The 23,008-nt window shown below is 35.3% G+C and overlaps 2 protein-coding genes across 2 annotated transcripts in view; one reads left to right on the forward strand and one right to left on the reverse strand.

Annotated features, from left to right (window-relative positions):
* The window catches only part of eef2b (eukaryotic translation elongation factor 2b), a 28,371-nt gene extending 9,945 nt beyond the window's left edge, over positions 1 to 18,426 (forward strand). Inside the window, 8 exon segments of the mRNA NM_200458.2 lie at positions 504 to 609; positions 702 to 954; positions 1,355 to 1,550; positions 6,065 to 6,431; positions 6,531 to 6,884; positions 9,145 to 9,327; positions 14,937 to 15,069; positions 18,054 to 18,426. Coding sequence (NP_956752.2) covers positions 504 to 609; positions 702 to 954; positions 1,355 to 1,550; positions 6,065 to 6,431; positions 6,531 to 6,884; positions 9,145 to 9,327; positions 14,937 to 15,069; positions 18,054 to 18,247 — 1,786 coding nt within the window. The 3' untranslated portion in view covers positions 18,248 to 18,426.
* lingo3b (leucine rich repeat and Ig domain containing 3b) overlaps positions 1 to 23,008 on the reverse strand; it is a 790,077-nt gene that overhangs the window by 24,662 nt on the left and 742,407 nt on the right. The window lies entirely within an intron of this gene.

The raw sequence follows: 23,008 nt of genomic DNA on the forward strand, positions 1-23,008 counted from the left end.
CTCTGTTGGTAAAGCTGTCAGCAAATATTTGTCCTCCATATCCCATAATGCACAGCGCATCGGCCTACGGCAGCTGAATTAGTCCATAATGCGCAGTACTTTTTGCGGTTGGACCTTTTTTTTAGTACGGATCATATTCTCACCACAAACGAACCGCTCCAGGGTTCGTATGAAAGCGTACCAAGACCACCTCTTCAAGCAGGTCTCGGTACGCTTATTTGGTCCGCTTTTGGTGCGCACTCGAGTACGATTGCTGCATTCACACCTGCCCAAACGAACCGCACCAAAAGGGGAAACGAACTCTAGTGCGATTCAATCGAACTAAATAAGACAGGTGTGAAAGCACCCTTAGATTGTGGTGCTGAAAGTGATGGTTTACCCTAAAGTACACCTTCTACAAAAAACTAAAGTGCGAGTAACTGGTATTAGGTGAACTATCGTTTAAAATGACCCATTATTACCAAATCATTGTGTACTTTGTTACTCATTGTCTGCTTCTCTAGGTATTTTGACCCAGCCGGCGGTAAATTCACCAAGACCGCCAATGGCCCTGATGGAAAGAAATATCCCCGCACCTTCGCCCAGCTCATCCTGGACCCCATCTTCAAGGTACACATTTGATTTCGAACAAAAGTCCCTCAAACGCCATTGCAAATGTTTTCAATGCACAAGTGATTAACCCTCATGTCTTCGTTCTCCAGGTGTTCGATGCCATCATGAACTTCAAGAAAGAGGAAACCGCCAAGCTGATCGAGAAGCTGGACATCAAGCTGGACACAGAGGATAAGGATAAAGAGGGCAAACCCCTGCTGAAGGCAGTGATGCGCCGCTGGCTGCCCGCCGGAGAGGCTCTGCTGCAGATGATCACCATCCACCTGCCCTCACCCGTCACCGCACAGAAGTACCGCTGCGAGCTGCTCTATGAAGGACCTGGAGATGATGAGGCTGCCATGGGTACGACATTCTCCTTAGGGTTTCCACAGAGGCTTAAAGTCAATTGTAATCTAGACTTAACATTGCTTTTAGTTTTGTCCTGTGCTGTATAAAAATGCTCATCTGGCAAAATATATAGTACGCTCAATGTATGAGCAATCACCATCATCATGGTGCCATTTTTTTGCAGGTGCTTTTGTAGAGTTGAAGCTCAATAGTCAAGAAAATGCTTCAGTATCACTTCAGTTATTTTTATTTATAATATTGTTTATTTTTGGGGTTATTTATTGTTAGTTTCTTTTGCTAGTCTGAATATACTGCTGTATTACAACTGTTAGTAAGACCAGCGTTGTGATCTCTGGCTTTAATGTAAGGAAGTCTTAAATTTGATTTTGAAGCCATCATTGATATCTTTTACCAGGTATCAAGAACTGTGACCCGAAGGGACCCCTAATGATGTACATCTCAAAAATGGTGCCGACCACTGATAAGGGTCGTTTCTACGCTTTTGGCCGTGTGTTCTCCGGCGTCGTGTCCACTGGTCTGAAAGTGCGAATCATGGGACCAAACTACACCCCTGGAAAGAAAGAGGACCTTTACCTGAAGCCAATTCAGAGGTGATGCAGCTTTCCTTGCACATCTTTAGTGATTTTATACCAGAGGGAATCTTTAAGTTGGCAAAACAATCAAATTTAATTACTAAATGTTACCTATACGTAAAAGGGTGTTAAATGTATATGTAAATGTATTAACTGCCCAGGCTGCTCTGAATCATTAATAATACCCAAGTAACTAAATTAAGTTAACCAAATATTCTCTGCCCAGTTTTTGCTTCACCTGACAAATCCCAAACACTGAATTGCTGGAAACCTGTTTTAAGTCCACAGTTCAGTTCTCTAGATCAGTGGTTCTCAAACTTTTTTTCACCAAGTACCACCTTAGAAAAAAATTGTCTCTCCAAGTACCACCTTACGACGCTATTTTTTTAACCAGGATTAAAAAAATAGCGTCATAGGCCTAATTAAGCAGCTACAGGTGTGCACAGTTTAAAAACGATGCAGAATAATTCCTATTATTAAGAATATGTATTATTATCAGTCACTTTAAACATTTGAAATAGACTGAACATTAACTGTGCTTGCAGATTAAAAAAAAAAAATTTGTTAATGTGCTTTTAAAAGTTCATTGAAAAATGGCGCTGTTCTTAAAAAGTAAAAAGAAAACTGCTGTACTTAAATCTAAAATATTCATAGTAGCCTCTTCATCAAAAGCTGGAGATGTTGCTTTTACCTTATAAATATAGCCTATATGTCATATTCCTACACTTTCAGACAAATCTTGAAATATATGTTAAATGTACATATGACAGGGTTCATACAGGCACAGCCTAATGAAAATCAATTCCAGCACCTATTTTTTCAAGACTGAAATGTATTGAAGACCTGAAAAGTATTCTCAGCAACCCATAAAACATTGCATAGGAATAGATACAAATAAAAAAACATAAAAATAATATTTATTAATCATATATTAATAATATAATAAACCTGCACTAAATGCTTGTGAAATCTTTTTTTGTAAGAGTAATAATACTATTACACTGCTAAAATAACACAAATTTTTGTAAATAATATTAATATTAGGTAAAAGTACAAAGTACTCTTTTAAAAAGTACTAGTTGGTTACTTTTGAAAAAAAAATATCAGATTTCCATTATGAAATCACTTTTTTTACGTGGAAACCTGATTGAATGGTTTAATTGCTTAAATCCCAAAGCTACATGTATAGGAAATTGCACTAACAAAGGAAGTATGGTCGATTTTTCCTTTCATGACAATTAATCTTTTTTCAATAGCACTGGTAAAACTACCAAATAATCTTTAAGGCCATAGAGACACTTTTTGCCCATTTTTTTTAAACGATATTTACAAGCTTTGAAAGGTTTAATTGAAGTATATGGTAAAAAGATTTAATTTAGCCTTTTATTTACATATTTTACACTATTTTTCTTTACAATATGGCAAATTTGTTTCTTAAAAAGCTATACATTACATGTAGATTTTATTTTACATTTAACCTAATCTAAAATAGAAACTTTAAAAAAAAATACAAGTACACTGTCAGTAAAAAAAAATTAATAAAACAAATGACTTCATTTTACTTGAGGTATTTGAAATGACAACACTACATTTATCAAAGCAGTGCTTTAAGAGCCTTATTGTTAATTTTGATAAATAAACTAAGTAACAACGGATTGCTTTGACCTGTAATGCTTTAACACAGATCAGAATACAGCTAAATGTATAAATCACACAAATACCTCATCCAGAAACATTTCCAGCATAATTATTTTGTCGTAAAGAAAAAAAAAAAAATAGCCTACACCTTTGCTAAAAGTAAGTTTTACTTCACAACACAGCCAAATAAGAAGACCATTAGCATTGTCATCGATCATGTATCAATCTATTTCTAAATACTTAATAACTTTGAATACTTTTGACTAAATTTAGTCAAGGAACAAAGATAAATAATGTCTACTTTAATAGTGGAAAGATCGCGATTGTATTCAATCTGAGCACACAGGCGATCCTGAGAGGACTTGCTGTTCATTTGGGGGAAAAAAAGCCTATTTAAAAGCTTGCATATCTGTTTTAGCGATTTGCGTACATGAATGCGCTCTCGTGTTAAAATAAAGCACTCGCCACATTTGTAGAAATGAGTTATTGCGCAATACCTCCATTCCCGCGCCGCCATTCAGACTGTACAGAGGAGTGACAGGTCAGGTACGAGGCGAGAGACTGGCTGTCGGAGAGCGAAACGTGTTTGTAGATCATCAAAAAGGCAGGAAATATGTCCGCGGTTTAATTACTCTGCTAGACATCTCTATAGTGAAAACATCCGAGAAGCATTATTCCAACAAAATACATTTGTTTTTAAGTTGTTGTTTTTTCTGTCTCTGCAACACAGAAAGCATTTGTCCCGCCCTTACGTTTCACGCAACTAGACAAGGTCGACTGTGATTGGCCAATTTTCATGTCAGTCAAATCACGCTTCAGAATCAATTCTTAAACTTCAGGAAATGATTTATAACAGCTAATGACTCAATGCACTAAAATAAACATTCTAAGCACAGCGTTGTGATCGTACGCTTCACAAAACAGCCAATGCTGATCACATCGATGTTATATTACGCATTAAAGGATTAAAAGTGTTAATTGTTTCTTTCATTGTTCAGCGGTTCCTCCGCGTACCACTAGGAGGAAGCCCGCGTACCACTAGTGGTACGCGTACCACAGTTTGAGAACCACTGCTCTAGATAGTAATGCAAGGAGAGTTTTTTTTTTTTTTTTTTTTTTTTTTTTTTTTTTTTTTTTTTTTTTTATATAGCATGTTCCATTCACAGTGGTAATTCAAAGTGCAATAATGGCAATCAGAATGGGATCAGTGCCCAGAAAATAAACTTTTGAAATTCAACCTGAAATAGGAAAAAAAATCTAAATTATTTAAGTCAAGACACGATGAGATTGTGTATAGATGCCGCATTGGACACGAGACTCACACATAAACATTTTACTTAAAGTAGAAGAACCACCAAAATGCCTTTATTGCAACAAACCAAACAGTTAAACATTCTTGTGGAATGCCCCATTTTTCTATGTTATCAGACAACAATATTTATCTGGAGACTTAAAATGAAATTTTTAAATGTGAATCCATCTAAAGTTGTAGAACTTATCAAAAGGAAATCTTAAACTGTTTTAGATTTTTATCTTGTATATTATCATTTATTATTATTATTATTATTATTATTATTATTATTATTATTATTTATATATTTTACCTTGTACATTATTTATTGCTGTTGATGACATTTAATTGTTAGAATATTTTAATAATTATTGAAATTTGGAGTTTATACTCCGAACGTGAAACTGAATCTTTTTTTTTTTTTTTTTTTTTTTTTGCCATGACCTAGCCATAGAAGCTGAAATGGCAATAAAATTAACTTTCTCTCTTTCAAAGTGTAATAAAAGGAAATAAAAGAAACTAGTATAAGAAAAAAATAAAATTTTATACCAATAAAAACAATGTTTTAAAAACGGGTTTAATAAAAAAAAAAAAAAAACATGCATTTCAACATCACGTTTCTAGCGTTTAGTTCTCAGTTCTCGTCACATGGGTTTTTATCATGCTATAACAGTGTTGTGCAAGATAATCAAAGTTCCTACACCAAATGCTGAATACGAACTGCAAGACTTCTCTTTAGACAAGCAGAAACTCACCTTTTATCTTAGAGCAATATGGCTCTTATCTTTTTTTTTTCTTTTAATTTAGTGATCTATTAGTGAAAAGGAATTAGCTCATTTTAAAATGAATCAATGAAATTAATATGTTAACTTATGATTCTCCAATTAAATTGTTTGTATATTAAGGTATACTTAATCCGAAAGTAAATGAGTAAAATAAATGAATAAATATTCTGATTTACTTTTGTGGATCAAAGAATCTTTTTGTTCCAACAAGATTCATAAGCGAAGGAATGTTGCAGCCAAGATACTAAAGGCAATGGGCGTGCTTTATTTATTTTTTCCTAACATTTTTCAGTATATCTTTAGTGTTCAACAGAAGAAACCATACCATTCCTTTTAAATGAAGTAGCGTAGTGTTCGGTCCTCACTGAGGTCTCTTCCCAAACTTTCCAACACGTATGTTTGTAGGACAGTCCTGCTTTTTTCACCACACCTTGAGTTTTGAAACCGTGCACAGATATGTACATAGAGAAAGCTAGAGTTACCTGTACATACCACTAAAATAAGAGTTAAAGATGTGCAGAGCTAACTGCATTCTAACATTTAATATAAATGATGAACCTGCAGACAAAACTTTCTACAGATGACAGTAGAGTAAAGGATTGTGCAAGTGTTTTAGAATAGTTTTTTATGGCAACAACAGTTTAAAAGAAACTAAATATTTATCAATCATTTTAATGCCTAGTCATTAAGTAGATTAACTTGCATGCAAAGACTTAGAATGACTAGCAACTATTATAAACTGTCAATTGCAACGAGCATTTACAAACTTTGAGGTTGCATGCCTCCTTTCTGACCCTGCATGCTTGTCTCTCTTCTAGGACCATTCTGATGATGGGACGTTATGTAGAGCCCATTGAAGACGTGCCCTGCGGAAACATCGTAGGATTGGTTGGCGTGGACCAGTTTTTGGTGAAGACCGGGACCATCACCACCTTCGATCAGGCCCACAACATGCGTGTGATGAAGTTCAGCGTCAGCCCTGTGGTCAGAGTCGCTGTGGAGGCCAAAAACCCTGCTGACCTGCCCAAACTCGTGGAGGGACTGAAGCGTCTGGCCAAATCCGACCCTATGGTGCAGTGCATCATCGAGGAGTCTGGAGAACACATCATCGCCGGCGCTGGAGAACTCCACCTGGAAATCTGCCTTAAAGATCTGGAGGAGGACCATGCCTGCATTCCACTCAAGGTTTGTGCTTCAGGAGCCATGTTTTAGAGAACCAGCACAGAAGGGGTTTATTGACCGATGTTCACTTTTTTAATCTGTGTTTGTCTCGGTCTCTTGCAGAAATCAGACCCGGTTGTGTCCTACAGGGAGACAGTCAGCGCAGAATCCGACCAGATGTGTTTGTCCAAATCCCCCAATAAGCACAACCGTCTGTACATGAAGGCCCGGCCGTTCCCCGACGGTCTCGCTGAGGACATCGATAAAGGCGACGTCTCGTCCCGGCAGGAGCTGAAGACCCGTGCTCGATACCTGGCCGACAAATACGAGTGGGAGGTCACCGAGGCCCGAAAGATCTGGTGCTTCGGCCCTGACGGCACTGGCCCCAATATGCTGGTGGACGTGACCAAAGGAGTGCAGTACCTGAACGAGATCAAGGACAGCGTCGTGGCTGGATTCCAGTGGGCCACAAAAGAGGTGAGGAGGAGATTGGAGTTATTTTATTTTCTACTTTTTGACTGACTGATGTCCTGCTGGTCTATGAGGAGAAATCATGCACCACTCTGATCTGCCAGGATGGATAAACACTACCACAAATATCTGAGACCGGCACCGACATCAGTTTATGCAATGAGGAGGGGTCACTTAGTGGTTTCCGAAATTTTAAATATTATTAAACTTTTAGAATTAGCGTATCTTATCCATAACCTGCAGAAGATAAAGGTGTTTTAATAGTTACATAAACATGCAGATAAAAAGCCATCAGCATTTAAAATCTTTTCTCCGTTGGATTACAACCTCTTGGGTTATTATGCTAGATTAATGACAATGCAATACTGTTTGTTGCAGCAGACTGATTTTACGGGACCGTTTTCAACGTAACGGCTTGCATACATTAAAAATAAAATCAAAGACAGATCATGGAGAATTTTCTAGGTGGTGGTCTCAAAATAATCTTGTGCTGGGGGGAGAGTTGGAGAACCCCAGGCTTGGAGGTGTACTAACTTGTCATCTTTTATTTTAATTTGTCACTTCAATTTGACTAATTCCTTTGTAGTTTAACGGTCACTGGTTTTGTTTTTCCATATTTTTTGTTTTTTTTAGTATCGTGAGACGAAGCAACTATTAAGTTGTTTAGTGCCTTAATGGTATTTTATGTTGTCTTGGTTTATTTTAGTTTGTCACTTTAAATTTTACTAATTACTTTTTAAATTGTCACCGGTTCCATATAAATGTGTTGTTGTTGTGATTAATAATAATTGTTTTTGTGTGTAATGAGGTATAGTAACTTTATTTTAGTTGTTTACTGCCATATAATGTATAAGCTTGCATACCATGTACCAGATCAGTGATGTCATTTTTTGCATTTAAATTTTATTGCTTCATTCTGGCCTAACCACCCAAGTGGTTCCGTTCTCATCATTTTAGAATATCATAATCCGTGCAAAATTATTCTAGAGACATTTTTCTTTTTTCCTTTGATTACTGACATGTGCAGAAACCACCTAAATTAATTACAGAAACCTACGCACTCAGAAATAAAGGTACAAGGGCTGTCACCTGGGCAATACCCTTTCAAAATGTACACATTTCTATCTGAAGAGTCCATATTGGTACTTGAAGTACATTTTAGGTGCATTTGGGTACTGATTGAGTTACGACTGACTCTTTAGGCACAAATGCGTACCTTTTGAAAAGGTACTGCCCCAGTGACAGCTCTTCCTTTTAGAGGGCAGAATCTAAAAGGTACACTTTAAATTTGAGTTTAGGCAAGGCAAGTTTATTTAAATAGCACATTTCATACACAATGGCAATTCAAAGTGCTTTACATAAACCAGAATAAAAGAAACAAGTAAAATAAAAACAAATAATAATGCGTCAAAACAAAACATAAAAACAGGTAAAATGTGATAATGAAGAAGAAAAAAACATGAATGCGATCTGTCGGACGCAGCACAGTGCTCATTCAGTAAAGGCACAGCTAAACAGATGTGTTTTCAGTCTTGATTTGAATGTGCCTAATGTTGGAGCACATCTGATCATTTCTGGAAGCTGATTCCAGCAGCGAGGGGCATAGTGGCTAAAAGCCGATTCACCCTGCTTTGACTGAACTCTTGGAACTTCTAGTTTATATGATCCTAAAGATCTGAGTGATCTGTTAGGTTTGTGTTCAGTGAGCATATCTGTAATGTATTGTGGTCCTTGGCCATTTAGTGATTTATAGACCAGTAATAATACTTTAAAATCTATTCTGAATGTAACTGGCAGCCAGTGTAAAGACCTGAGGACAGGTGTGATGTGCTCTGATTTTCTGGTTCTGGTTAGAATTCTGGCTGCAGCGTTCTGGATGAGCTGCAACTGTCTGACTGTCTTTTTAGGAAGACCAGTGAGGAGTCCATTACAGTAATCCACCCTGCTGCTGATAAAAGCATGAACAAGTTTCTCTAAATCTTCACTAGAAGCAAAGTTTACCAATACAAATGCAAAAACTGTTTTATTATAAAGCAGACAACATATATACAATTATTGTAATTCCTTTTGACTGTTTTAAAAAAAAATCATATACAAGCTTTTGCCTTTACACCTCTGCATGTGGATTTGGGAAATTTTTGAAAATTAAATCATTTTTCAACATTTTCAATTTTGTATACATCTTAATTTTAGTGTTTTCAATATTACTTGTAGTATAATCAAAGCCCTGTGTATTAATCAGTGACTGATTTATGTCTGTCCTCAGGGAGCTCTGTGTGAGGAGAACATGCGTGCCGTTCGTTTCGACATTCATGACGTGACTCTGCACACGGACGCCATCCATCGTGGAGGCGGTCAGATCATTCCCACCGCCCGCAGAGTGCTGTACGCCTGCCAGCTCACAGCCGAGCCCAGACTCATGGAGCCCATTTACCTGGTGGAGATCCAGGTGAGACGCCGCCTTTTAGGCCAATATTCAATAAATGAACATTATTGCATGATATTGGAATATGTACATTGTGATTTTTTTTTTTCTTTTTTTTTTCTTTTTTTTCTCAAGTTTAAGTTGATTGGGATTTTGTAGGGAAGAGCATAAAATAAACGGATTACAAACAGAATTAAAGGAGCAAATCTACTAATGATACAAATAAAATCACATGTACAACAAAGCTGTACTTTCTTGTGGGAATTGAATACTATTAAACTTGTTAAAGCTGCAAAGGTAATATTCCTTGTGCCCAAGTGCTTTAAAGTTGGTCAGTGTTTACACGAGTCTTAAACACCAGTAATTGATAAACCTACTCTTTTCATTCTCATGTGTTCTGAACTGTTGTACCGGCTCAACTGTAATCCTGACTCCACATTGCACGTAGAACAGTATATTGTGCAGCCCTATTCAACATGCACGATTAATATCATGGGCACTTAAAAATACCCCAAATTTAATGTTTAATTGTTTAGTGTGGTATTTGTAAATTGAAAAGGAGCATTTTCTGGCCTATGAAATGTTTTTATAAAAGTATAGGCTATTAGCACTGTATTAAGACTCCAATAGTAAACTAGATTCTTAAAGTTTAATAACAAAATTTGAGGCTGGCTTGTGAAAGCCTGATGATAGATAGATAGATAGATAGATAGATAGATAGATAGATAGATAGATAGATAGATTAAAACAGTTTGAAAAAGGATAGATAGATAGATAGATTAAAACAGTTTGAAAAAGGATAGATAGATAGATAGATAGATAGATAGATAGATAGATAGATAGATAGATAGATTAAAACAGTTTGAAAAAGGATAGATAGATAGATTAAAACAGTTTGAAAAAGGATAGATAGATTAAAACAGTTTGAAAAAGGATAGATAGATAGATTAAAACAGTTTGAAAAAGGATAGATAGATAGATTAAAACAGTTTGAAAAAGGATAGATAGATAGATAGATAGATAGATAGATAGATAGATAGATAGATTAAAACAGTTTGAAAAAGGATAGATAGATAGATTAAAACAGTTTGAAAAAGGATAGATAGATTAAAACAGTTTGAAAAAGGATAGATAGATAGATTAAAACAGTTTGAAAAAGGATAGATAGATAGATAGATAGATTAAAACAGTTTGAAAAAGGATAGATAGATAGATAGATAGATTAAAACAGTTTGAAAAAGGATAGATAGATAGATAGATTAAAACAGTTTGAAAAAGGATAGATAGATAGATAGATTAAAACAGTTTGAAAAAGGATAGATAGATAGATAGATTAAAACAGTTTGAAAAAGGATAGATAGATAGATTAAAACAGTTTGAAAAAGGATAGATAGATTAAAACAGTTTGAAAAAGGATAGATAGATAGATTAAAACAGTTTGAAAAAGGATAGATAGATAGATAGATAGATAGATAGATAGATAGATAGATAGATAGATTAAAACAGTTTGAAAAAGGATAGATGGATAGATTAAAACAGTTTGAAAAAGGATAGATAGATAGATAGATTAAAACAGTTTGAAAAAGGATAGATAGATAGATAGATTAAAACAGTTTGAAAAAGGATAGATAGATAGATAGATAGATAGATTAAAACAGTTTGAAAAAGGATGGATAGATAGATTAAAACAGTTTGAAAAAGGATAGATAGATAGATAGATTAAAACAGTTTGAAAAAGGATAGATAGATAGATTAAAACAGTTTGAAAAAGGATAGATAGATAGATAGATAGATTAAAACAGTTTGAAAAAGGATAGATAGATAGATAGATAGATTAAAACAGTTTGAAAAAGGATAGATAGATAGATAGATAGATAGATAGATAGATAGATAGATAGATAGATAGATAGATAGATAGATAGATTAAAACAGTTTGAAAAAGGATAGATAGATAGATAGATAGATAGATAGATAGATAGATAGATAGATAGATTAAAACAGTTTGAAAAAGGATAGATAGATAGATAGATAGATAGATAGATAGATAGATAGATAGATAGATAGATAGATAGATAGATAGATAGATAGATTAAAACAGTTTGAAAAAGGATAGATAGATAGATAGATAGATAGATAGATAGATAGATAGATAGATAGATAGATAGATTAAAACAGTTTGAAAGGATAGATAGATAGATAGATAGATAGATAGATAGATAGATTAAAACAGTTTGAAAAAGGATAGATAGATAGATAGATAGATAGATAGATAGATAGATAGATAGATTAAAACAGTTTGAAAAAGGATAGATAGATAGATAGATAGATAGATTAAAACAGTTTAAAAAGGATAGATAGATAGATAGATAGATAGATAGATAGATAGATTAAAACAGTTTGAAAAAGGATATAGATAGATAGATTAAAACAGTTTGAAAGGATAGATAGATAGATAGATAGATAGATAGATAGATAGATTAAAACAGTTTGAAAAAGGATAGATAGATAGATAGATAGATAGATAGATAGATTAAAACAGTTTGAAAAAGGATAGATAGATAGATAGATAGATAGATAGATAGATAGATAGATTAAAACAGTTTAAAAAGGATAGATAGATAGATAGATTAAAACAGTTTGAAAGGATAGATAGATAGATAGATAGATTAAAACAGTTTGAAAAAGGATAGATAGATAGATAGATAGATAGATAGATAGATAGATAGATAGATTAAAACAGTTTGAAAAAGGATAGATAGATAGATAGATTAAAACAGTTTGAAAAAGGATAGATAGATAGATTAAAACAGTTTGAAAAAGGATAGATGGATAGATAGATAGATTAAAACAGTTTGAAAAAGGATAGATAGATAGATAGATAGATTAAAACAGTTTGAAAAAGGATAGATAGATAGATAGATTAAAACAGTTTGAAAAAGGATAGATAGATAGATAGATAGATTAAAACAGTTTGAAAAAGGATAGATAGATAGATAGATTAAAACAGTTTGAAAAAAGATAGATAGATAGATAGATAGATTAAAACAGTTTGAAAAAGGATAGATAGATAGATAGATAGATAGATAGATAGATAGATAGATAGATAGATTAAAACAGTTTGAAAAAGGATAGATAGATAGATAGATTAAAACAGTTTGAAAAAAGATAGATAGATAGATAGATTAAAACAGTTTGAAAAAGGATAGATAGATAGATAGATAGATAGATAGATAGATAGATAGATTAAAACAGTTTGAAAAAGGATAGATAGATAGATAGATTAAAACAGTTTGAAAAAGGATAGATAGATAGATAGATAGATTAAAACAGTTTGAAAAAGGATAGATAGATAGATAGATAGATTAAAACAGTTTGAAAAAAGATAGATAGATAGATAGATTAAAACAGTTTGAAAAAGGATAGATAGATAGATAGATAGATAGATAGATAGATTAAAACAGTTTGAAAAAGGATAGATAGATAGATAGATTAAAACAGTTTGAAAAAGGATAGATAGATAGATAGATAGATAGATAGATAGATAGATTAAAACAGTTTAAAAAGGATAGATAGATTAAAACAGTTTGAAAAAGGATAGATAGATAGATAGATTAAAACAGTTTGAAAAAGGATAGATAGATAGATAGATAGATTAAAACAGTTTGAAAAAGGATAGATAGATAGATTAAAACAGTTTGAAAAAGGATAGATAGATAGATAGATTAAAACAGTTTGAAAAAGGATAGATAGATAGATAGATAGATAGATAGATAGATAGATAGATAGATAGATTAAAACAGTTTAAAAAGGATAGATAGATAGATAGATTAAAACAGTTTGAAAAAGGATAGATAGATAGATAGATTAAAACAGTTTGAAAAAGGATAGATAGATAGATAGATTAAAACAGTTTGAAAAAGGATAGATAGATAGATAGATAGATTAAAACAGTTTGAAAAAAGATAGATAGATAGATAGATAGATAGATAGATAGATAGATAGATAGATAGATAGATAGATAGATAGATAGATAGATAGATAGATAGATGGATAGATAGATAGATGGATGGATGGATGGATGGATGGATGTATGGTGTGCTAGCATGAGTCAAACAAGCCAACCCCCGCTTCTCTACGATGTTCTGATGCTGAGATACAGCTGCTGTTATATTGTTGCTAGGTTAGTCTGTTTTGTTGCTATGGAGTTGATTGACAGCTTAGACTGATGATGAAGAATCAAAGCTTCTTGCCAGTATGAACAGTTAAAAACAACCCCCATGTCTCTATCACACTGCAGCATGACGATATCAATCTGAACCTCTATAATGGCAGTCTATGGGACAGTTGCTAGGGTGCAGTATATGGTAGTTAGGATGTGGCTAGAAAGTTGAAAGGCCATCAGTGATTGGCTGCTGGCTAGACTGAGTTAAATGAGCTCAATCATTAGTCTGTAGCACAGTCAGATGCAGAGTTATGAGCTCACAAAGTTTGATCCAATGTAAAGTCAATGAGAGTATTTTGCAATGGAAGTCTATGGGACGGTTTCTAGGGTCCAAAAGTGGTTGCTAGGGCGTGGCCAGAAAGTTTAAAGGTGATCAGTCATTGGCAGTTTGATTGTCTGAGTTAAATGAGTCCAGTTAGAAGTCTGTGTGACAGTCTGACGCGGAGTTATGAGGTCAAAAAATTTGATCCAATGTTACGTCTATGGGATTTTTTCGACGGTCCCGGGACGTTTTTCGGAAAACCAAGAGTCGGATCAGTCGGAAAAAATATAGCAATCCGAGTCCGAATAGTTCAGAGGTCTAACCCGAGTTTTATGGTCGTAGCTTGAAAGGTCTTGAAGGAGAGAGTTTAATTTTTAGTCTCAGTTGAAGAATAATAATAAGTTTAATAGGATAACAGTAGTCTGGCTTGCTACACAAGCCAGCCTAACAACTCACCATGAAAACTCCAGCTGATGTTAATCCCTTGTTAAAACAACGTGTAATTAAAGTCTGACGTCTAAAGTCATTATTGTTATAAAGTGTGACAATAGATTCGTTACTATCAATTATTATTATTATTTATTTATTTATTTTAAATACACTAATGTTTAAACGTTTAGTGTGCTTTTTAAGAATATTCATGTATTTGCAATGGTACTTATGAATTGAAAAGAGAATTTTCTGGCCAACTAAATGTTTTTAAACATTACAGTGCTAATAGCCTATTACTTGCAGAAACAAGACTCCAACAGTAAACATTTGCCAATCGAACTAAACTCACCATGAAAACTGAAGCTGATGTTAAGGCCTTGTAGACTTATAACTTTTAACATGCTATTTTAACAAGTCATGGTTATAAAGTGTGAAAAATAGATTTATTACTATAAATTATTGTTTATTTTTTTAAAACTCAGTTGGTAATGCTTTAATATTTACTGATGAGTCTTTTGGTGTTCCCTGTTGTACTTTTGTATAATTCTTTTGCAAGTTCGGTTTAACATTTATATATTAAAGCACTATTATAATTTTTTTTTTTTTTACTGGTAAAGTAACTTTTTGCACCTTATTTTTAACTTTAGGTCAACATAATGCCATATACCGTGGTTCAGCAATTAAGAGTTTCTCACCCGTGTTTCTCTTGTGTTTCAGTGCCCAGAACAAGTTGTCGGTGGCATCTACGGTGTGTTGAACAGAAAACGAGGACACGTGTTTGAGGAGTCTCAGGTCATGGGAACACCCATGTTTGTCGTAAAGGCTTACCTGCCTGTCAACGAGTCTTTCGGTGAGTATTCAACTGTGATTGAACGAACCACAATCAAACCGATCAAGTCATTTGTCTGATTCCTGAGAGTTGACCAGTTGGTCTTCTTGAAGAACTATCATTGATCAAACTGAAGCTTTTAGGATCGTAAAATGGATATTGAATATTTAGTAAGTGTAGCCATGAATATAGCCAATGCTTTTGATATGGCGTTAGATTACTCAATATTTGAACAGTTTAAACTTGTATTGCATGACCATGGATAGACCCTATGTACCAGGGATCACCAAACTTGTTCCTGGAGGTCAGGTGTCCTGCAGATTTTAGCTCCAACCCTAATCAAACTCACCTGAACAAGCTAATCAAGGTCTTACTAGGTTTGCTTAAAACAACCAGGCAGGTGTGTTGAGGCAAGTTGGAGCTAAACCCTGCAGGGCACCGGAGCTCCAGGACTGAGATTGGTGTCCCCTGCTATATACTGTATAACTGCAGGTTCATCATTAATATACTCTTCAACTTATCAATGTGAAAATTGAGTGTGTACAAGTGCAGTAATAATATGCTCCTTTTTTAAAGTTGCATTAGAATGATTATTGTGTAAAGCGATATGCTGGTAAACTTGTTGAAATAAGGGTACTATACTCTCTCATTTTGGCCTAATGATCAAGGAACTTTTCTGCAGTACCATGACTGCAGCGGTGCAATATAACACCACATCTGAAAATAGACAGATTAGCCACACTTCACATGTACAATCATTAATTCCACTCTGTTGATGACTGGTCTATATTTGGACCCATGTTAGACGTACAGCTGTGCAGTATGGGAATTATTATATGGACAGCCTGTTCATGTTATGCTCTATTCATTTAAACTTAGATCTTCACTGACAGCTCAAATTTAGCAAAGATGTGTATTTGGGCATCTATTAGACGTTTAAACTCCTGAAAGTGCTTTGTAGCACATTTAACAGTCCTTTTGAGTCAGCCACTTCTGTCTGCTTGTTCAACAGTAAAAATAGAAATATGACACAATAGAAGACAGGACTGAACACAAACATACAAAAGACGAGTGTGCTTTCTCATCACATTCACATCAGACTGCAGAATCAGCTGAAACCTTTACTGTCTGTGCCACTGTATAAACCATACGTGTTTAGTGCTGTTTTTAACAAGTACCGGGTTACATTGTTTGCTGGAACAAAAGGTTTTCTGACTAGTGCTCAAGTCTTTTAGAGCTGCAGGCTTTCATTAAAGGGGATGAAAACTTTCAACCAATAACCAATTTCTGATAACTAAAGGTATTTTGGTCTGTAGCCAACTGAAATTAATATAAATTATTTAAGCTAAAATATAATATTGAACTTAAAAAAAAATTATTATTATTATTATTCCAAAATACAAAACTCTACAATCCATAAATGGAAAATGTTGTGAAAAATGACCATACCATTATAAGCAAAACTAGCTGATTTAATTCTAGAAATTTTAAACTAGTAGTTTAATCAAAGCAATTTTTAAATTTTTTTTTTTTAATGTTTTAAACATTTTAAATGACATTTTTGAAACAAATCTCTTAATAAAGGTTAAAGTTTGTTCTGTAGGCAGAATTTTGCAAGGGGTAAAATAATTTTGACCATAACATTTTAATTATTATTATCATTATTAAGAATAACATATATTTTTTCCAAACTTAAGAAATAAGACTAGAATCCAACAATTTTTTAAATATTGTTGTTTCTTTGCCGTTTTAAACAAAATGAGTTAATTTAATTTTAATCATTTGAAATTTAGTAAATTTAAATTAAATTATTATTATTATTATTATTATTATTATTATTTTTTATGAGGTTCTGTTTAAAGTTACAGTACTGGATCTGCCAAAATGCCAACATCATATCTTTGAAACGCAGTGCCTCCCCTACCATCCAAAGCCACACCTGCAACAAACTCGCACCTTAAAGATGATGACAGTCTTTCAGCAATTAGAAATTTAGTGAGTGTTTGGCTTGCGGCGTGTAGGAATTAACACTTATTACTAAGCTGACTTGCATGAAGAGTGAACAGTAGCATGGTAAACAATATAGGGAGTGCGTCACGGACCTCAGTCAATGTTCAGAAATTAACCAATACGAGTGTAAAAGCAAATTCAGCTCAGTAAAGCAGGCTAGACAGAATAGCACCATTTACTGATGTTCTGTTAAATCTAAATCTACATTATCTGCTGTAAAAGCACCATATGACACTGAAAATAGTCATCAATCTTTCAATGGCAGATTTCAGTGGCTGAACAACACTTCTGTGCATATAACCCATTCATAACGCGACAACATCTACATCAGCTTTGAGTGACTAAAATAGTTTAAAACGGAACATTACCTGTCTAGCAGAAATACTTCAGCCATGGTGTCGTCCTTCCTCCAGCGTGCGAAACTAACTCCAATATTGATTCAGCATTTGATTTTACCGCGACCGATTTGTCTCGTGCACATGAACGTGCGGCACATAGCGGATCTGCGTGAAGACGTGTGGAGTGGTACAAATCTACATTTGTTGACGGACTGTTTGGGCTACTTATCAGAATTATGGGAACTATCCGCCCGATTGTCTACCCAGAATATGAAAATACTTAACGCATTTAGATAATTTACTTTAATCTTTGCTATTAGAATGTAAAGATGCTTTAAACCAGCACAACAAAGCATGTTTCTGAAGACAATCACCTACTGCACCTTAACTGTTAAGTCTCAAATTGAGAGAGTTGTTAAAGCCATTGTATAAACAAATTACGCATTTTATTTTAATTTTAAATGAGTAGTTAAAACTATTGAGGTGTTTGCTTGTTTTTTTATCTTCGTATTAGTGAATGTAGTTGTATGGGATGATCTGTATTGTAATATGATATTTCTGGCCCATCCCTGTGCTCCGTTTGATCATGATCAAATGATAACCTGCTTTGTGTGTGTGTGTGTGTGTGTGTGTGTGTGTGTGTGTGTGTGTGTTCAGGTTTCACAGCAGATCTGCGCTCCAACACCGGCGGTCAGGCCTTCCCACAGTGTGTGTTTGACCACTGGCAGATCCTGCCCGGAGACCCCAAAGACGCAGCCTCCAAACCCTGCCAGATCGTGGCGGACACTCGCAAACGCAAGGGCCTGAAGGAGGGAATCCCAGCACTCGACAACTTCCTGGACAAGTTATAAACGCTTCCTGTTTCCTCCATTCCTGTGTCTCATTCCTCACGACAGGCCCCTTAATAGGGCACTGGACTGTACAGGGCACAAACACACCCTTAAACACTCAAACACACACAAACATACACGCGGCTGAATCAAGTGGATCGTCTACGTTTAAAGAGAAAATAATAAAAATGGAAAATTAATGTAGAATCTGACTCTTTATTGGCTGATGCGTTTATAAAACATCTTACAAGGGAAGCTGTTATGCACTAATCACTTATAACAAGGGGTTAAAACCAAGTGTGCTGCAAGCCTGCGTTTGAGTGAAGGTCTCGGCCGTTAGATCGCCCCCTGGGGGTTGGCTGCAGTACAAGTCAGAAAGCCCGCCTCCTCCGTGTTAATGAAGGAGACTTGAGCCCAAATAAAAAAAATTATTACACTTGCAATAAAATGTCCCGAAAGATGGTTCTGGTGGATTAAGGCACTGGTTATTGTGCTGAAATAGGTGCAGATCTTCATTTTTGTAAACAGTTTGTTTTTAGCAGTAATTTAATGCTGGGCGTGTCATCGTGATTGACAGCTGTGATTGACCGTTTCTCAAAGCAGCGCGTCTGAGCTTCGGCAGGAGACTGAAGTGTTATTATTGGATTTCTGTGTTATTTTACCATGACAAAATGAGTTCAGCAGTAAACTACAGTTTCTGACATACATGATCCTGGTGGAACACTGTTTATTCGCTAAGGTCAGGGCTTTTTTCGGGCTTTATTAGTTTGCTGATATACGCCTAACCACCCAGATAGCAAAACACAGTTCCGGCTATATTCTCGCCTGCCGGAGACTTATCTCTTAGAGCTCAGACTGACTACCTCTGCTGGACCTACTCCGGATGCCTGGACTCACTACCCGATTCCAGCCCGAGTCAATCGAGCCAGATGTGGCGGCCGAGCGAGCCGGCGCTGCCGCATGCGAGCCGGAATCAGCCCGTGACGCCGCGAGTAGGTTATGCGCTGCAGCCTGGAGCTGGCGCGATTGAATATATAAAACCCTCATATTTGTTAACGTTATTACATCCATTTGTGTTGATATGACAGCAAACGCATGCTGAGCAGTTCGGGGGGCGTGGTTGATTTTACATAAAGCGTTTGGTTGGAAGCTCGACTCTGCTCATTTTCGCGGCTCCTCCTCTGGCTCCATCAGACAATCCTTCTGCGCATGTCAAGGCTCCAATTTCAGCAGTCTTTTGCGACAGTTTGTGCCCGTCAAGCAGGCGTTTTTCCCTCAAGGCGTTCAATGGGAAAAAGGGCTGTCGCGTCGTCCATATTTTTTACAGTCATTGGTTAAAACAGCATTGTGTGCGAAGATACACAGCTTCTAATGGTGTTTTATAATCGGGCTTGACTGAAACAGTCTGCTTAAACACTTTGGCTGTTTCTCAATTACAAGAACGCTGAGAACAGACTTGTACTCTTGTGGAGAAGGGTCTTGCCAGGTGTCCTCAAGAGGCCGTGAGGGCAGAGAACGCGTCCTTTGAGATGAGATGCTGTGTTCTTCCTGATGGTCACATGACCTTCATGTGTTTCTAATGGTTAATTTGAAATATTACAGCAATTATACGATTTGTTTACCCTTTTCAAAATATACTTTGCATAAAAACAAGTTGACAGCACAATATAAATAAAACGATTTTAATACGAATTTAAGCAAACAAACACCCTTAATGTGTTTAACATTCCTTTATTAAGATGTTTATGATAATGTTTACTTACACAGTTTCATTTAGGGAACCTCCAGGGCCCGGTTTTTCAAAAGGTTTAATCCGGATAAAATTGATCTGGATTTAGTAATCCTGTTTTTGCGATCAGTGATCAGGTAATCCAGCTTACTTTTTGAGTCAGTTTTTCAAAGCAACATTGGATTGGATCAATCTGTTCCGAATAGGAACTTTTCAGGATCACTAAATCTGGATTACCAGTGCTCAATCACAATGTAGATGGATAGATAGACCTATGTAAAGAGCAACAAGTAGAATAGCCAGTGTGGGGTCAATATAACTTTATTTTTATTTGAAATGAAAACTGAGAAAATTTAATAAATAAAATTCTAATAATAAAAGCAAGAAAAACCCCACCCCATCCTCTTCCAGCAGTCCGCTCATCTGAGATCTACAACACTGAGGATATTTATAATAAGTTTCAAATATAGATGTATTGAATAAAAAAAGACAATGTTGAAACCTCCACAATAATGTCAGACTTCCTCATCTGATGTGGAGGGAGCAGCTTGTCTGAGCGTATTCTTTAGGAGGCAGATCTCAAGTGTGGTCTTGGTTTGCTGCAGTTTGGTCAGTCTTGTTCCTCTGCCAGATGAAGCTGAACTTCTGCCCTTTCAGTCTCTTTTTGCAATTGTTAAAAGTGATTAATTCAGGCATCGCCATTCTTTGCATTTTTTTTTGTTATTCTGTAATCATTGCATGCATCACTAAATATTCTAAACACAAAATTTTCCATTGTGATGAATATATATATATATATATATATATATGTATGTATGTATGTATATATGTATATATATATATATATATATATATATATATATATATATATATATCAGTTAGTAACAGAATAAAATGTATTGTATATACATTTTAATATATATAAAAAGTCTTTCTATTTTGCTGAAGGCCTATACTGAAAGGCTGAATACGTTAAAGCCAATAAGCACTATAGCCTGACAGATGAACAAATAAAATTAAAACCTTATGAATAAAAAGTTTATCTCGTAAGATATTGCATGATCCAAATATAGTTTTATTTAATTTTTTTTTTTTAAGTTTTCATTACATTTTGGGCATGAAATCCACACTAAATCCACCCTTCTGATGGGATCAGTTTAATCCAGGTTTTTTGGATCAAAGTGATCCAAATCCTACAAAAAAGGTCTGAAAAAACCCAAACTAAAGGTTTGATCCGGATCAAAACCAAAATTAGATTACGTGATCTAATCCGATTATGTAATCCGTTTTTTCTTTTGAAAAACCCATTTTCAAGATTTGATCCAATCCCTTATCCAAAATCCTAGTGGATTACTTTTGAAACACCGGGCCCAGGGGTCCGTTCTTCGTATGTGGATTACTCTGTTAGCTGGATTTGGATATTTGACATGATCCAGGATAGTTTCGTTCTTCAAAGCAGATCCGAGAGTTGTTGTCATAGCAACAGTTCTGCTAGCTCAAACCTGATCGGGAGCAGGTTTAATTAATATAAACAGGATTAGATCGGCTCAGTTCAAGCAAAGATAATACAGAAAGTATGTACTAAATTCTGACATTTTCTTACAGTAGAAGTTATATACACTTGGGAAAATGGTACATATTTTTAAACTATATATATATATATATATATATATATATATATATATATATATATATAAAGTTGTACATATTAATGAAACTTAAGCTATCTGCACCCTCGAAATAAAAGTATAAAGACTGCCACCTGGTGGTGCAAAGAGAAAACTTATTGATATAAACTTTTTAGATCGCTTTAGTACAAATTGTGTATGATAATGCACAATATGTGACTTTTTAAAGCAATAATACATTTATGCAGTCATGAACATGTTTTGATAGTTAATATGCCGGTGATTTGATGCTTCACAAAAGTTGCAGACGCCTTTACCAATATCAAAATGCTTTTGTAAACATCCAGTTATTCTTTACACGGATTAAAAAAACGGCGACTATAATAAAGAAAATCTTCTCTAAATCTAGAACTAAATTCATTGATTTGCGTTGAAATACATGATGAATACTCTTGACACATGAAAGTGTAAAGCCTGCAGTTCACAACAAATGTGGAAGATTATTGCGTATCATACTTAACAAACCGTTTACTGCTAATTTGATGTAATTTTGCTCACATGGATAATTGAATAGTAATCAGATGATGTCATTACGCTGCTGTGCCGTCAGCCAATCGCTGATCATGATTTCGAGGATGGATAGATCTGTCCTTCACAACACACGCAGCGATCTCAGATCAGTTCATCCAGACATTCTAATCTGATTCACGAACTTGTTTGAAGAACCAAATTAGCAAGAGATCAGTTATCAAGATGAACAGATCCAGGATCTGCCAAATCATCATAGATCATTTATGCGAGGTACGAAGAACAGACCCCTGAGGTAAATAAATGATATCTCAACTTTAATAATAATAAACCTAAATTAGCGTAGCGCCTCCCACCTCCAGTCGCAATGACTTCTGGGAGTTCTAGCGCGAGTTTGATGCTAAAGTCTGCATCGGTGCGTCCTCGATATCAAGATCAAATCTGGGAAGTTTCACGCATCCTCTGTTCTTGTGGTCTTGAGTATTGGAACTGAACTTTGGCACTGATGATGAGGACGCAAGACCTCTGAAGAACTTGTATTGAAAAACAGCCTTTGATGTGTACAATGGAAGAATGTCAATCAGTGGGAAAGCCCCGCCCACATTTTTCTCATTAGCATAAGCAGCAGCCCTTAGTGAAAAGCAGTCGTCTGTTCATTAGGCACCTGTTCCTGTACAAGTACTGTTCAGGTCCTAATTAATTGGTTCAGTTGTGTCTGATCAGGGTTGGAGCTGAGCTTTGAAGGAAGGTTGATCTCCAGGAACAGGGTTGAGCACCACTGCATTAAGCTGCGGTCACACTGGGCTTTTTTTCCCCATAGACTTCCATTCATATGCATGTGAATGCGTCAGACCAGAAACGCAGGGTCATGCGTCAAGTTTCGCAGGTTGCTGTCGT

This window comes from Danio rerio, chromosome 2, assembly GCF_049306965.1.
Source record: "Danio rerio strain Tuebingen ecotype United States chromosome 2, GRCz12tu, whole genome shotgun sequence".
Lineage (NCBI taxonomy): Eukaryota > Metazoa > Chordata > Actinopteri > Cypriniformes > Danionidae > Danio > Danio rerio.